The 18,046-nt window shown below is 41.3% G+C and overlaps 1 protein-coding gene across 1 annotated transcript; it reads left to right on the top strand.

Annotated features, from left to right (window-relative positions):
- Positions 1-5,415: 5,415 nt before the first annotated feature.
- TLR7 (toll like receptor 7) lies at positions 5,416-8,586 on the top strand. The gene has a single exon (XM_063083939.1). It carries the CDS (start codon positions 5,446-5,448, stop codon positions 8,584-8,586), a length of 3,141 nt encoding a protein of 1,046 aa, XP_062940009.1. The 5' UTR covers positions 5,416-5,445.
- Positions 8,587-18,046: the final 9,460 nt, after the last annotated feature.

Raw genomic sequence — 18,046 nt, forward strand, 5'->3', positions numbered from 1 at the left:
TTCAAATTCTATACTTTTTAAAATTAGGTTTGCATTTGGGCAATAGAAAATCCAATTAACACTGGCTTAGCAAAACTATTTTCTGATTTCTCATAAACTCCTGGAAGTCAACAGTTCAGAGCCATTATTTCAGGAAGGACATGGATACTCTGAGTCATCTGCCTTGCACATTTTCTCCCTAGCACATTTTCCTCATTTGCATCATTCAAGATGGCTGGCTACAACATCCACATTGCAAGAAACTCAATGGAAATAGACAGGAGGAAGGGGAACAGCCCCACCATTTAAGGACATGTCCCAGAGATTGCATGCCTCACTTTTTCTCACATCCCATTGTCTATAACTTAGTCACATGGACATGCTTAGCTGCAAGGAAGTCTGTGAAATGTAATCTTTTTTCAGAGTGGAATATGTCCAATTATAAGTAAAGGTTCTATCACTATGAGAAGAGAGAAAGGAGAAAAAGATATTAGAAAATAGATAGCAATCTCTGGACTCTATGAGAATAATGACAAGTGTCATTATCTTGCCCAGAAAGAACTAATGGTTTTCCTACATCGTATTTTAGAACTGTGTGTTTTTTCTCCCATCCACAAGATTCTCAGCTCCTTAATGGCAGAGACTATGTGTCTCCTGCTCCTAGTGGATATCCAATACGTATCTGTCAAATAAAAAAATGAATATGATTCCATGGAATTCTTATATTTATTATAAATTCTTTCTCACCAGATACTTGATACAATTCCTGGATAAGGAATTATTGGGGCATTGTCAGGTCCAGATTTATTGTCTTTGTCCAGAACTGTTGTCGAGTCCTTGGTGTGTCACATATAGCTGTTTCTGTGTCTGTCGTTCTCTTGCAGAGGGTCTTATTCTGGGCACAAAGCCTGACTCAGAGGGGTACATGGGTAGTGAACTACCAAATCAGGACTAGGACCAGTTCTTCTAACCTTCAATCCAGAGTTCTTTTAACAACCTCATGTGCAATCAGTGCAGTAGATAAGAGGAGGGAGCAACTACTTCTGTCTGGGTTGATCCCAGAAGGCTTCCTGGAGAAGCTAGGTTTGAACTGGGCATTATAAAAGCTGAGCTTCCTAAACCTTTTCCTTCAGGGAATCCCTAGGCAGATAGAAGAGACAAAACCTGACCCCTGTTGAGTCTGGGGGTGTAGCCTGAAGGAAACCTAATCCAAGGAGAAATTTCTTTTAAGTATTTTGCTTTATTTCACTATTCATTTATGTATGCATTCAATATTTCATTCATGTATTTAGCAAACATAATGGAGGACTAATTAAGTGCCAGGCACTATTTTCCTTGAGGACACACAAGGCCCTGCTTTCTCTGAGCTTACATTCTTGTGCAGAATAGACATTAAATGAATAAGCACATGAATCACTGTGCTGTGCTAAGAGCTACGAAGGAAATAAAGCTGGACAGTCTAATACAGAGAGCATATACCACTCTGTGACTCAGTTGACTCATCTGTAAAATGGAGATAATAATAGAGGCCTACAGTTCCAAAATCCCAAACTCAAAGCTTTGCCCTGACTCAGTTGATGGCAAACACGATATGATCTCAATGCATTTGGAGGCACATTTTGACCTGAATTGAATGAGCTATTTATTCCTTTTGTTTTAATCCCACTTAGAGTGAACAATCCTATATGTTACTACAGAAATTTCTGTGTGTTTGATTATGGGATGCTGTCCCAGGCCTCAATAGGTATTACATAATATAGGGTACATACATTATATCACCCTCTAAAATCTGAAAAATCTGAACTGCAAAACACATATAGCCCCAAATATTTTAGATAAGAAACTGAAGACTTGTAGTACCCCTCTTATGTGGTTATTGTGAGTTAATACATGTAAAGCACTTAAAATGACGACCAGCATATGGTAAGTGCTACCGAAGTCAACTACTATTACTATCATTATCACTATTATTACCTGGGAGAGTATTTAGATAAGTTGATCAAGGAAGGCCTTTTTGAGGATGGGTTGTCCCTTGAGCACACACCTAAGGGGTGGTAACAACCTGGCTGTGGGAAGAGGAGGAGAAAGATAATCTCAGGAAGAGGAAACAGCAAGTGCCAAGAATGAGGTGGTTACAAGCTTCATTTGAACACAGAACAGAAAATAGGCCAGATGGCTTGTGTATGGTTAGAGAGAGAAAAGATGGTTCAAGTTCAGAGAGGTAGGCTCGAGTCAGAACATGCATAATATAAACAACGGTGAACACTGCGGATTTCATTATAAGTGTAATAGGAAGTCGCTGTAGTTTATCTGCTTAGTGTTTATAAAGAGTGCTCTGATGCTGTTTGATGAATGAATTGTAGGGAGAAGGAGAAGCAGGGACACCAGAGTGTGGACTCTATTGCAGTAGTTCAGGTGAGACCTAATGGCTAATTGGAGTAGGGAGATAGTAGTAGACAAGGAGACAAATGTATGGGTGCAAGAAAAAGTTTAGAAATAAGGGGGGAAAGGCTTCCTGGTTAATCCTATTTATTTTTCATCTAAAAAATTGTTTGGGTGGCAGGCAGATACAGGGATCCAAACCCTTGACCTTGGTGTTATCAACGCCATACTCTCACCAAGTAAGGTAACTGGTCAGCCATAATTTTGCATTTTAATTTAGCGTGTAGAGGCTAAACATTTCATAGTTATTGTCTCAGATGTGTTAAGGCCAGTAGTGCGCTGGACCCAATTCATAAAGGCTTGCATCTCTCCCCAACTCTGCTTTCAGTGACATCACACTGGTAGATCAAAATTGGCCGTGCTGGGAATATCTACATTATGGAAATTGACAAATGCTACAAATGCGACAAATCAGGACTTAACAAATGAGGGAATTTTGTCAGAGGGGGAAAGCCCGTTGTTAAACGTTTACCAGCTCACCACTGGTTAAGGTGTGACTTTATTCTTCTAAGCTTAAACTTCATTTTAGAGCCTCTGTTTTCCCTGATCACAAAAACACTTAAGCTAGGCACATCCTGGGAAACTCAGCTTGATAACTGCTGTCACAATCACTTCATGTTTTTAATTCAGTTAATTCAGGGATCTTTCCACTTCTCAGGATCTCATGTAGGTTCATGGGAATGGGATTGGAAGAGGGCACCTGTTCTATGATTGTCCTTTATTAATGTTGACTCCCTCTGGAATAAGAGTCATCTCCCTGGCCCACAATATCACTCTTAGCAGCACTACCTATGGCCTTCTGGTAGTGGGATCCATGAACCCATCAAGTCTTCTGACAGAAGCATAATGGGGATAGGGCCTGGGGTCTGGGATCCTATTATCAGGGATCATACAAATAGTTCACCCTACTTCTCACCTTTCCCTCTTCTAAAGGCTTCTCCCACCTTGACTCAACCTCTCCTCCCCGAGTACTGAACATTTTCCCCTAAATCTTTGAGTAAGATTGATGCTCTAGGAAGATGTACCATATTTATCTAAGGGCTTCTTATCCCCCACTGGCTTATTGCCATATCTTCTCAGGTATCTGAGTGCTCCAGTTTAAGAAATACAACCTTAAAGGATAACTGGAAATCTGGTGGGTGAAGACGGTAGGGAAGAATCCTCCAAGTGGAGGGATTTGCAGGTCAGGAAAGTTGGGTTTAATGATTAGAGAAGCTGGTAGAGGAGTTGCATCAGGTAAGCTTAGACAAGTAGACAGGGGACAAATTTTGCAAGACTTTGGATACCGTAATAAAAACTTTGAGCTCACACTGTAAAAAATAAAAAAAGAAGAAAAAAACATTTCAAAGAATTGAGAGCAAGATAATGACTAATATTTGGGAAACTTGATGGATACTGTAGGTTGGAAGAGCCTGGGAACAAGGACAAAGCTTTGGAGTGGACTAAGGGTGGGCTAATCTTAGCTGAAACCGTGTCAGCTGAAATAGCAAAGCGAGGAGGATGTTGAGAAGGACAATGAAGGAGGTCAACTGGACTCAGTGAATGGTTTTAAGGACTGGGAGGAGGAGACAGGGTGAAGACGGGGTCAAAATAAAAAAAGACGATTTTGTACTTCTAGCTCCAACAAACTTTAGGCATGTAAAGATGGGTGAAAAAGCCCTTTGAGATCCTTCCGAGCCATCTCATGTTGGAGAAAAAGAAAGCTAAGGGAAGTTTTGCTTAGTTACCTCCTATCGGAGGAATCAAAGGAAGTAGGCATTTGTTTTAGTAGATATCAACATGATTGGTTGATTCGGTAATTGGGAGAACAAAAGCATTTGTTGAGCTAGAATCCTACTGCAAAGACACATGCTGAATCATTCCATGTATTAGTACTAGTTAAACTAAAACCAGTGTTCTAGAGTAAAATATCGATAGCAATCCTGAAACTTGAGAACAAGTCCATGGTTAAATCACTCTTTAAGGCAGGTCCAGTTGAAGGTAATATGGTGATTATCAAAGCTTTCCAGTGCTTTCCATATTTTCTTTTAAGCCCTTTCTCCCCAGGGTCTCACTGTCTCTCATGCTAAACCTGTATGTCCAAGAATTACCGTTATGGGTAGGTTCCCATATGTCCCAGTTTGCCTGAGAGACTCTTGGTTTATGCCTGCAGTCTTGGCATAATTATTAGCAGCTCCCCCCTCCCCCACTCTCACTCTTGTAAGTATCCTACTTGATCAATTATATGGTGGCTCTGATTATAGGGTTACGCAGGCAGTGCCTTGATTCTACTATTCTCTCCTCTCCAAATTTATGTAACGTAAACCCAATGATTAGGGAAAACACTCATCCCAAAATCACATTGGAGATGATTTCCAAGATGATTTCCAAAAATAATCCATAAACAGAGCCAGCAAATGGAATGGCAGTGCCAGAATGGCAGGAGTGTATGTTTGATAATCAAATGCCATTTCCTAGGTGGGTGACCTTGGGCAAATCAGTTAATATCATTGAGCTATGTCTTAATTTGTAAAATTGTGACAATAGATTTTCTTTATTTCCCTACTTAGAGTATTATGAGGCTTGAATATTATGAAAGACTCTTGTAATGCATACCAGGGAAAGCTTAGCAAGTAAGCATTAATTGCACTAAAGTCTTAATGCGTTATTCTTCCCAGGTGTATCTATATTTTAACATTCCTTCACCCCCTATGTTTCAGGCTTTGGCAGCTAATCAATGGCTCTTCCATTGCAGCATCCTGTGTAACAACGAATAGGAAATGCTGTTTCTACCATCTTAAAAGCTATTTTGCTAAACAGCTAAGATGCTAAAAACTAAACACGTAACTAAATTATTTCAAACCTCAGTAATTGGCAAATACAGCCATGGGTGAGGGGTGCTTTATAGATGGTTGAGAATAAGACCTGAATTGTTTGTTTTAAAAATGTAGCAAAACAGAGACAGCAAATAGGAATTTTTAATTCTCATTCTTGGTATATTTTAGAATACTGATTTGTTCTTTCTTATATATTCAGGTGTTTCCAATGTGGACACTGAAGAGACAATTTCTTATCCTTTTTAACATGATCCTAATTTCCAAACTCCTTGAGGCTAGATGGTTTCCTAAAACTCTGCCCTGTGATGTCAGTATGGATCTTCCAAAGACCTATGTGATTGTGGACTGCACAGACAAGCATTTGACAGAAATTCCTGGAGGTATTCCTGCCAATACCACTAACCTCACCCTCACCATTAACCACATACCACACATCTCTCCAGCCTCCTTCGACAGGTTGGACCATCTGGTAGAGATCGATTTCAGATGCAACTGTATACCTATTCGACTGGGGCCCAAAAACAATGTGTGCTCCAGGAGGCTTCAGATTAAACCCAAAAGCTTTAGTAGACTCACTTATTTAAAATCCCTTTATCTGGATGGAAACCAGCTTCTAGAGATACCTCAGGGTCTCCCACCCAGCTTACAGCTTCTGAGCCTTGAAGCCAACAACATCTTTTCCATCATGAAAGAGAATCTAACAGAACTGGGCAACATAGAAATACTCTACCTGGGCCAAAACTGTTATTATCGCAATCCTTGTAATGTTTCATTTTCAATAGAAAAAGATGCCTTCCGAAACCTGAAATATTTAAAAGTGCTCTCCCTGAAAGATAACAATGTCACAGCTGTCCCTACTGTTTTGCCATCTACTTTAACAAAACTCTATCTTTACAACAACATCATTGCAAAAATCCAAGAAGATGATTTTAATAACCTCAACCAATTGCAAATTCTAGACTTAAGTGGAAATTGCCCTCGATGTTATAATGTCCCATTTCCTTGTACACCCTGTGAAAATAATTCTCCCCTACAGATCCACTTAAATGCTTTTGATGCCTTGACAGAATTAAAAGTTTTACGTCTACATAGTAACTCTCTTCAACATGTGCCCCAAAGATGGTTTAAAAACACTAACAAACTTCAAGAACTAGATCTTTCCCAAAACTTCTTGGCCAAAGAAATTGGGGATGCCAAATTTTTGCATTTTCTTCCCAACCTCATCCAACTGGATTTGTCTTTCAATTATGAAGTTCAGGTCTATCGTTCATATATGAATCTATCAGACGCATTTTCTTCACTGAAAAACCTGAAAGTTTTGCGGATCAAAGGCTATGTCTTTAAAGAACTGAACAGCCTTAACCTCTCCCCATTACATGGCCTTACCAAACTTGAAGTTCTTGATCTTGGCACTAACTTTATAAAAATTGCTAACCTCAGCATATTTAAACAATTTAAAAGATTGAAGGTCATAGATCTTTCAGTGAATAAAATATCACCTTCAGGAGATTCAAGTGAAGTTGGCTTCTGTTCTAATGCCAGAACTTCTGTAGAAAGTCATGGGCCCCAGGTCCTTGAAGGATTGCATTATTTCAGATATGATGAGTATGCAAGGAGTTGCAGGTCCAAAAACAAAGAGACTCCTTCTCTCTTGACTTTTAATGAAATTTGCCACAAGTATGGACAGACCTTGGACCTGAGCAGAAATAATATATTTTTTGTCAAGCCCTCTGATTTTCAGCATCTTTCATTCCTCAAATGCCTAAACTTGTCAGGAAATACCATTGGCCAAACTCTTAACGGCAGTGAATTCCAGCCTTTAGGAGAGCTGAAATATTTGGACTTCTCTAACAACCGTCTTGATTTACTCTATTCAACAGCATTTGAGGAACTTCACCAACTGGAAGTTCTGGATATAAGTAGTAATAGCCATTACTTTCAGTCAGAAGGAATCACTCACATGCTAAACTTTACCAAGAACTTAAAGGTTCTGAAGAAACTGATGATGAATGACAATGACATCTCTACCTCCACCAGCAGGACCATGGAGAGTGAATCTCTTAGAACTCTGGAATTCAGAGGAAATCACTTGGACATCTTATGGCGAGATGGTGATAACAGATACTTACAATTTTTCAAGAATCTGCTAAAATTAGAGGAATTAGACATCTCTAAAAATTCCCTGAGTTTCTTGCCTCCTGGGGTTTTTGATGGTATGCCTCCAAATCTAAAGAATCTCTCCTTGGCCAAAAATGGGCTCAAATCTTTCAACTGGGGAAAACTCCAGTTTCTGAAGAATCTGGAAACTTTGGACCTCAGCCACAACCAACTAACAACTGTCCCTGAGAGATTATCCAACTGTTCCAGAAGCCTCAAGAAACTTATTCTTAAGGGTAATCAAATCAGGCATCTGACAAAATATTTTCTACAAGATGCTTTCCAGTTGCGATATCTGGACCTCAGTTCAAATAAAATCCAGATTATCCAAAAGACTAGCTTCCCAGAAAATGTCCTCAACAAGCTGGAGATGTTGCTTTTGCATCACAATCGGTTTCTGTGCACCTGTGATGCTGTGTGGTTTGTCTGGTGGGTTAACCATACGGAGGTGACTATTCCTTACCTGGCCACAGAGGTGACTTGTGTGGGGCCAGGAGCACACAAGGGCCAGAGTGTGGTCTCTCTGGATCTGTATACCTGTGAGTTAGATCTGACTAACTTCATTCTGTTCTCACTTTCCATGTCTGTGACTCTCTTTCTGATGGTGGTTATGACAGCAAGTCACCTCTATTTCTGGGATGTATGGTATAGTTACCATTTCTGTAAGGCCAAGATAAAGGGGTATCAGCATTTGATATCAACAGACTCTTGCTATGATGCTTTCATAGTGTATGACACTAAAGACCCAGCTGTGACAGAGTGGGTTTTGGATGAGCTGGTGGACAAATTGGAAGACCCAAGAGAGAAACATTTTAATTTATGTCTTGAGGAAAGGGACTGGTTACCAGGGCAGCCAGTTCTGGAAAATCTTTCCCAAAGCATACAGCTTAGCAAAAAGACAGTGTTTGTGATGACAAACAAGTATGCAAAGACTGAGAATTTTAAGGTGGCATTTTACTTGTCCCACCAGAGGCTCATAGATGAAAAAGCAGATGTGATTATCTTGATATTTCTTGAGAAGCCCCTTCAGAAGTCCAAGTTCCTCCAGCTCCGGAAGAGGCTCTGTGGGAGTTCTGTCCTTGAGTGGCCAACAAACCCGCAGGCTCACCCATACTTCTGGCAGTGTTTGAAAAATGCCCTGGCCACAGACAATCATGTGGCTTATAGTCAGGTGTTCAAGGAAACGGTCTAGCCCTTCTTCACAAAATGTTACTGCCTAGCTTACCAATGAGACACATGGCTGTCTAGATTTTCTCATAAATCTTTCACCAAAAGAGTGTTTTGAAGTTCTCCAAGAGTGGGATTGCCCATATTAGAGAGGAGAGTCACCAGTGCATGACAAAGGACTTGAAAAGATGGGATTTATATAATGCTTCGAGTCTTCTTTCTTGTCTCTTGGTGTCTCCATTAGCACTTGAGTCTCTCCCCTCAGCTCCTGTATAAAATACTGTTGGGAGAAGGGTGGCAAGTAGAGGACAAAGGGCTTTGATTTCCCCATAACGGCGACTATTAAATATACGCACAATCATTAAATTGAGAAGAACCACACTTCTACCCTTAAGAAGTACTGGTATGTTCAGAAATAGGGCCAAAAATGCTCAAGCTCTGTCTGTATCACACCAAAATATACCAGAGTTAGTTCAGGGAAATGAAAACTCAGTTAACTCCTCAACCAATTATTTCAGCGTCATCTAGCGTCCCCTTCCGTGCAGACCGAGTCCTGGCACCAGACAGGTGGTTGCTGCTGGGTACCTCTTGCTCTTTTGCCTTGGGTCTGCTGCTGAGTTCCAAAGGGAAAATGTGAGAAATATCTTTACCATCAATGCACGTGGTCTACCTACAAATGGAAACAAATTAAAATGGTCTACCTTTATACAAAGTGATGCTCTTTACCTTTGATGATAATTTACCTGCTTAAATATTCTCTTTTTTAAAAAATTTTATTTTTATTGGTTATACATATTCATTGGGCACAGAGCTGACTGTCAGCACCTGTGCCCAAGATGTGGTGATCAGATCAATACTATCATTACCTTCTTAAATATTCTTTTTTTTTTTTTTTTTTTTTTTTTTTGTCTTTTTCGTGACCGGCACTCAATTAGTGAGTGTACCGGCCATTCCTATATAGGATCCGAACCCGCAGCGGGAGCGTCGCTGCACTCCCAGCGCAGCTGGGCTCTCCCGAGTGCGCCACGGGCTCGGCCCCTTCTTAAATATTCTTACCTGCACTGCAAAGTACTGTATCCAAAGTAAAATTGCCTTATCCAGTGATCTTTCAAACTACTTTGTTGACTAATGCTGTCTGTATATTTGTAAATATCTGCAACCTTGATGCACCAATATTAGATGGTTTTGATGGTAAACCCTAAAGAAGAATGCCAAGAGCATGTCTTTATTTAGGGTTATCAGGGATGACAATTATATAGATGACAATCTATGGATTCATTTTGGGGGGGGGAGTGGAAGAGAAGAAACAGACGTTTACCAATCTTAACAATGAGAAAGCTTCAGTTTTGAACTTCAGCTTTTCTATTCAGAAACAACAGAAAGGACCAAGACATTCTTAAGACACACATATTTTCAACTGGATATAAATTTATGTGAGTTTTAAGTTTGAAACCTGACGAATTTGCTTTATTTTATGAAAGAAATGATCTACAGAGGTGTCTGTGCCATGTGGAAATGCCAAAGGTTTTACTTTAAGTATAGCTGTGAATACATGGTATATGAATTATTTAATCATTTAATCAATTTAATCAACATTTAATCAATTAATAAGGGTCACAAATTCCCAAATTCATCTCTGGAATGAATAGAGAGGTCATTAAGTTGCTAGAGTCAACTATTTCACGATTTCTGTAAGCTTTGTTGTGTTTAATAGATCTTTTTCTTCTTCGGTGAAAACCAAGATAATGTCATATAAAATCAGCATTTGGCCATTATAAATTTTCTTCTATTAAAATGCACAAACACGTAAAGTTTAAGCTATGTTGGTGATTTATAAACCTTAAATCACTTGAAGACAATTTACATATCTCCTGAAACGGATCAAGAAGAAGGGAAACTCAAAACAATGCAACGCAGAAACCACAGCATATTTCAACATGAGGTTAAGTACAATGGTTTTGTTGTAGGAAGACAATCAAGAGCACATCATCGGATGGTTTTTGCTTTAATTCTGGGTAATCTTGATCAGTCATTCTTTTAACTTTCTCAGGGCTCTTGGTGGAGTTTTACAGAACCGAAACTCTTCGTAGATGGCTCAGATCAAAAGCTACCACCTCAGCCTGCCAGGAGAGCGTGACTTCCAGGTCCCTCACAAAGCTCTGACTGTGGGGCTTCATTGCTGCCCCACATCTGGTTGGCTTGCCCTGGAAGGAACTCCCAGTTTCGCCATAAATCCCACACACTTTCAAAGCCTGGTTCCCTTTCAACCCTGGCCCTGGCGAGGGTGTGTCCTTCCTCCTCAGATTGTTACTGCACTTCAGCAAGGCTTGGACATTTTTAGGATCCAAGCCAAGGGAGGCGCTGGGCAGGGCAAATGTTATGGCTGAGAAAGAGGCAACGCAGGTGTCTGCAGTTTGTAGAGGAGAGAGAGGAAGAGTCTGATTGTAGCCCCGTTGCTGAGTCACGTTCTCTCGGCCCCATCCTCACGTCTACTTCCAGCTCTGTCTGAACACTCTTTGGGGTCCAGATGGTCTCTTGAATGTAGTCAGGAAATATAGAGTACGTGAGGGGATGTAGTGACTTGAGAATGTAGGCATCTTGTGCCCATCTCCAAGGAAGCTGTAATGGGGGTAGCAAGGACACACACTCCTCCTTTTTATGAGGCCTTTCCCCTTCCCATAAAACATGCTTTTTATTTACTTCCTCTTTCTCATCCTAAAGCAGGTGAACAGAGAACCAGATTGCACATCCTGCTCGTTATTTATGGCCCAGTTTTAAAACGGGGGTGGGGCTGAGGTTGGAGTTTTCCCTCCGCCTGTTCTGCACATGCTCAGTGAGCAGGGACACCGGTTATGGGAAGATGTATTACACAGACCATGGGAGCTCATCCCTCCTTGCAGCTTTGGGGTGCCATGCCCCAGGAGCGGTTAGTTATGGGACATGTGGCCAATTGCATGTGCTGGAAGGTTGAGCCCTTGATCCTAAGCAACATTGGGAACTATTTGTATCATCCAAAGTACAAATATCCATGTGGGAGGAAAACGAATAAAGAACATGATTGTGGGGGACTCAAAAGGAGATGTGCTATGGAGAACACCAAGACAGAAAAGTAGTCCATCTCACAAGTTAATGTAACCAAGAACATGAAACCAACCAATTCACCAACCAACACAGCAAAGTAGAAGGGTGAAAAAGAGAAAAAGTCCCAAACCCACAGTGAGATTGTGCAGAAAGAGCCTTGTTGACACACGGGCCATCCATGCTGGTGAGAATGAAATTACAACAGGGCAGTTTCACAGTGTTTTAGATTTTCTTTCTTTCCCACCTTTCTTCTTTTTGTCTCCCCCCTCCCTCGTTTCCTTTTTGGCTCTAGACACCCACGCAAGCCTCATGTAAAGCACAGGAATTAAAAGGCAGCTGTTGTTGCAGGTGGATTCTTCTGTTTAGAAGGGGTGGTTTCATGTGTACTTTTGGTTTAAAACATTCTCTCTCTCTCTCTCCCTTTCTCTCTCTCTCTCTCTCTCTCTCTCTCTCTCTCTTTCATATACACGTAGTAAATTCCCACCTGCTTCAGTGAGCATGACCTTCTATAATCAACTCAGTGGAACCTTCCCTAGGTAACAGGGGCTGGACTCTGCTACATTCGAATTCGTATACTTTGTGCTTTCAAGCATGGGAGTTAAGAAACTGGATACGACCTGGCACTCTGCCTTTAAGACTAACCTAAACTCGGGTTGTAATTCATTTCTAACATGTTTGACATGACATTTCATGGTTGCATTTCTTCATATGTTTATTCCTGCCCCTTTCTGTTGATTTATATTAATCAAACATTTTGGAAAAGCTCAGACTTAGAATGACTGAGGAGGTTTGAGTCACAGTCTCTCACAATGAATGAGCACTCTCCAAAAACAGTCTCATAGGAACCAGAGGGAAAGAGGAAGTCCAGGTGGCCTTGTGGCAGTTTTAGGACATCCCTGAGCCCACCGGTGGACAGAGTGAAGCAGGCAGTTGCTTCCACAGACAGAAAATGGCTCTCAATATTCGTCTGGGTGGTGGCAACTCCTAAGGCTAAGGCTACACAGAGACTGCCAACTAGGATGCCATGTTGCTCTTGTGTGACACACATGACTGCTTTACTTCTCACTGGCTGAAGCGATGCAGTGGGATGCAGGTTCTGAGGATTTCAGAACAGTGAATGACATTAATTGAAATCTTGAGCAAAAGAAGTTTGTACTGACATCCACATTACCCCATATCTGAGGACCATGGTCCAGGGGACCACACTGGTAAAAAGATTGCGTGGGTTGTTTTGGGAGTTAGAAGTAGGCTACTGTCCTGCTGTCACCCCTGAGACGGTGGATATCATCTCTGGGCCAGGTCCAAATGAGGTCCACCAAGTAGGACTTAATAACCAAGTGATATGCATTAAATAAAACAGTTTACAGCTTCTATTTCTCTCTCCTAGGCCTTTGAATTGAGGCATCATAACTGCAATCCCCAGTTAATTTATCACCTGCCAGGGATTGTTTTAACACATTCCTCCTGTCCATTAACACATCATGATGGATTAATTTGTGATATGATCAACTCTTCAGAAAAGGCCATCTAAAAGAACAGAACACAGGAAGCATGTTCTGAATGGGGAGGATGAATTTTTAAATAATCCCAGCTTTGGCTCCTACTCATGAGGAAAGGCCCACGAAGGGAACGGCAGGCGAGCAGAGTTGGGGGTGCAGGAAGGGTGCAAGCTGAAGTCACTTGTGCTCCAACAGTGTCACTGAGTGGGGGGGTGGGGGTGGAAGAGGAGGAGGGAAGGAAGTCACATTTATTAAGCAGAAAATGCAAATTAAAGGTTTCATTTACTCCATTAAATCTTTACATCACCTCTATGAGGCTGGTGTTAGTAACTCCATCTTAAAGATGATGGGTTAACTCAGAGATGAAGGTGGGATCAGAGAGTTTAAATCAACTGCCCAAGGTCACAGAGGAAGTAACTGACCCCCCCAAAACTGATCTAGCTCTTTCCAACTGGTCTAACTGGTTCTCTAGTTTTACAGGGGACTGGGTGTCAGGAGCTTGGAAACCATGTGGATTCAGGCCCTCACACCAGAGATCCTGATTTCTGGGACCCACCCAGGAATCTGCCTTTCTGAAACTAGCTCAGGTACTTCTGAAGCAAGTGGTCTGCAGAGCAGTTTGGGAAGCACCACATCTTCCTTTGGGATACCAGAAACTGTTCATACAGGGATCACTTCATCAAGGAAAGCCCAAGCCCCCCAGGTATGCTCAATTTCTCTTTCTCCTTCTGTGTATAAACTTGGTGCTCTTAACCCACTGCCAGAGAGTGGAGCTGCATTAAACTCAAATTGCTTCCCACTGGGCGCTTTCTTTTGAGGGATATAACTTAACTATATAGGACTGGCATTTTTCTTCAGGGCTAAAATGTGAAGACAGTTTAGACAAGAACACTGGGACAGATTTAGGTACAGACAGGGATGGACAGCTAATTGAATCACGGCCCCCTAAGTCCTGATAGAGCTACTGCTTACATTTATGGGTGAAAGGATGTCTTTACCATAATTTTGCTACTATCTTACGGAATAAGTAGGGCTGACTATGGTTCTACATAAATGGCGCAGAGTGCCACCCAGTGGGGGGTGTGAGGTCCCTCATGGGTGCTGATGTTCTGTTTCTGAGACCCTTAGCTGGGTCTCCAAAGTGGAATGCGGGAAAAAAACACAACAACAAATATAATCATCTTTTTAAAAGTAAATGTGTAGCTATTTTATCATATACCCAGTGTATTAATACAGAAATATGTAGGGGTATATGTCAACGTTGTTTACTGATGGGAGGGCAATATAAAAATAAGTTAGAGACCACAGACTATCAAATCTTTGTTTCTGCCACTTACTTCGATTGCTTTGGCTCGACGTCTCAAAATGGGGCTGGCTATGCATTTCCCTTTCCATGTGCAAGTGTGAATGCATGACCATGGTAAACTGGGCAAATGGCCCTCTTTTCCCTATAACACATTTCCTCTTTTCATAGATCATGGCCCCCAATATTAAACTGAGCTTGAGTATCAATGGAATTCCTCTTAGTATCTCTCTCTCTCTCTCCCTCCCTCCCTCCCTCCCTCCCTCTCTCCTCCCCTCCCCCAGCTAAGCACACACACTCCCTCATATTTCTGAACAATCCAACCACTAACCACACTAACCATCCTCTCCTGCCACCCACCCCCACCCCAGCCCATAAATGGCATCTTTGAATCCTGCTGCAACTTGACAGTTTGAAGATCAACAGTCTTTTTTGTCCTGCTTGCCTGTCAGTCATGAAAATTATTGCTGGGTGGGCTTGATGCTTGGCTGTTTCACGCCTGCTTCCCACAGACACAGTTAATCAAGTTAAACATGATGGAATGCCCACTTGCTGATGTATATACATATAGATGTATACTCACATATATATTATATATATGCACATATGTTCACATATATGTTTGTGTGTATGTGCACACATATATACATGAAAAGTACTCAGCATAAGGTCTGACATCTACCAAGTGTTCCATAAATATTAGCTAATGTTATTTTTATTTTATTTCTTTAGATATGTAATCAATTTTATCCTCTCAAGAGATTAATTCTATATTCCTTGTACAATGAATAGTTTTAATCTTTTTCTTTTAGCAAAGAGTAACTAGGAATTGTTTTCTACTAACCATTTCTGCTGTGTATAAAGTTTATGCTGAACATTTCATGTACTATATTAATATATTATTAACTTTTTTTTATTTAAAGGGCAACACTCAATTTGTTAGCTCTTCCATTCATTACACAGTCTCAATCATTGCTTGGTCTACTCTTGTATTCTCTGGATTTAAGTCCATCAAACTTTCCAGATACTCAAATTTCATCTCTGTAAGCATTTTTAAAATATGATTTTTCATTTTCCATAATCTTCTTGCCATAAGAATGCTGACCACTGTCTGCCTCAAACTTATCTGAGGAAAGTCCCTTTTTGTTGATCCAAGTTCCCTCACTTCTGCTTTTTCCTGTGATTCCACAAGAAGAAGGCAAAGCAGCAGCAGAAGAAGAAAGTGTGAAACTAGGAAGTGGTGCCAAATGTTAGCTTGCATAAAACCCTGTGATGGCTCCATATCTGTGAGAATCAGGACTGAGTTCTTCCTGTTCTTACCCCCCTCCCTCCCGCCCCCACTTCTGGTCTTTCTCTCCTGACTCTGATTATAATTGTCTTCTCCACCGTCACATTTAAGTTTAAATTCTTCCAGAATTCTCCCAGCCCGTTTTCATAAAACTTCATAAAAAGCCATGTTGTGGGACACCATATCAAGGTTTATATATAAAAGTACAAAGTGTTTTTTTCCAAGAATGTGACAGGCGGGATTTTTCTCCCTACAAGAGGTGCTGGCCTCCAAAGTTGTGCCAAGTTCGGCCTTAGTGAAACTCACCTGGGAATTTCAAATTCCACTTAAAGTCTAAAGCTTTCAGAATTGTTGGGGTTTGAGAGAGCTAGTTGCTTACACCTCTCTGCAGCTGAACAGTGCACACCGGAGATAGGTGGGGTTAAGAACCAGACTTTGCTAAATTTGATGGCCATAGCTTGGGCTTGTTGTCTTGCAACTTTTCCGTTCCTCCACTGAACTGAGTTGACCCAACCAGTCACAAGTAAAAGAGGAGAAAGGCAAGCCTTCAATCCAGAGCCAAGACTCCCTCTCACAGACAGCTTACCCTAGAGCAGCAGGAGCAAAGTGAGAGTGTACTCTGCTTATGGGCAGGCTGTTTCAAGAGGACAGGAGCCAGGAGACCGGAGCAAACGAGCAGGAACCATTTCCCCACTGTCGCCAATCCATGTCCCTTAAGAAGCATAGGAAGCAGGGAAAGGGGAAGAGGCACAAGTCCCCATTCTTCCCCATTTCAGGGGTTGATGTCGAAATGTAGGCAGAAGAAAGAACTCCCTCTAAAGTACCATTCTGAATCAACAATAAATGAATAAATTCTCAACTAAATTGCCTTTACTCATGAAATAGGTCTGTAAAACACGATGCCATGCCTGAATTCATGAGATGAGGAAGATTCTTCTCTTTAGAGAAGAAACCAAAGCTTACAGTTTTCCCCTCATTGTGCGTCCACCCTACAGAAGATAGAGTTTCTACCTTCAGGGGGCTAAAGACATAATTTTCAAATCTCCTGATTATTGATTGGGTTCTATAATTTCCTATAGGCATTTCTGAATGGTATAGAATGTAGCTATAAAATTTGTATTCTGCATTATGTAGATATAGTATTCAGAAGCTGTCAGTTGTACTCACTCATGAATTCATTCAATCAGTCAATAAGTATTTATTGTGTGCCCACCATGGGCCAGACATGGTGCTAAGGGGTGAGAAGACACTAGTGAACAAAAGTAGAAATATCTCCTGTTCTCCCAGAGCTCATTCAGAAACCCATTGATGATCAGATAATCACACCGAAGGAGATTCAAGTGCTCTGAAGGAAAAGAAAGGTTGTGCATAAAATTGTAGAATTCTCATGTGATGACTCAGAGAACCAAGTCAGACTGGGGAGCAGGAGGGACAGGCTGCCCCAAGGAAGGCCACTCAAATTGAGATGTGAAAAATGAGTTAATTGAACAAGACAGCACCAAGGAACTTATCTGGGAGATCATGAGTACATCTTAATCATATTGACTTCAAGAGCCTTCAAATACCCAAACTGGGTATTCTGAATTTTAAATAAAAACCCACCCAGATGATCCTGATGAAAGTGGTCTAGAGATGAACTTCTGCAAACCTCTGCTCTAGATACAATTTATATTATATTTTTAACTTTAGGCACTGAGATGACACTGGGAAGCAGAGTAATCTTCAAGAATGTCATCATTTTTCTTTTCCTTTTCCTTCATTCCCATTCAAGCTGATCTTAAATTCTGTACATGTTGCCACAGGGGACACGTGCAGGGAAAACAAATTTGGATTTAGTCTTATAAAGGCCTAATGGTCTTAGGGGATCACAGGGGCTTTGTGGAAGTAAAGCTACTCAAAGACATCTAGGGCCAGCCCCGTGGCTCACTCGGGAGAGCGTGGCGCTGGAAGCGCCGAGGCCGCCAGTTCGGATCCTACATAGGGGTGGCCGGTGCACTCACTGGCTGAGCGATCCCCTTACCGGTTAAAAAAAAAAAAAAAAAAGATATCTATCGGGTATCCAGGAAGTGCAAACGGAGAAGGCTGCTCCTTTGCCCCTTCTGGAGAAATAGGTGAAGAGGGAAGAGAAGGGGGTAATAGGAAGATTGGGAGATCTATTGGACCTGAGAAAGTGGGAACCTGCCAACTCTATGTAGGAAAGATGGATTTTCCATATAGAGTTGGAACTAAGAAGTCAAATTAGGAAGTTAATTGTGCCCCCTCCCCCACAACCCACTCTGGTTTGTTGCTACATCAGACCCAGAAACTGTGCTCA

This window comes from Cynocephalus volans, chromosome X (genome assembly GCF_027409185.1).
Source record: "Cynocephalus volans isolate mCynVol1 chromosome X, mCynVol1.pri, whole genome shotgun sequence".
NCBI classification, from domain to species: Eukaryota; Metazoa; Chordata; class Mammalia; order Dermoptera; family Cynocephalidae; genus Cynocephalus; species Cynocephalus volans.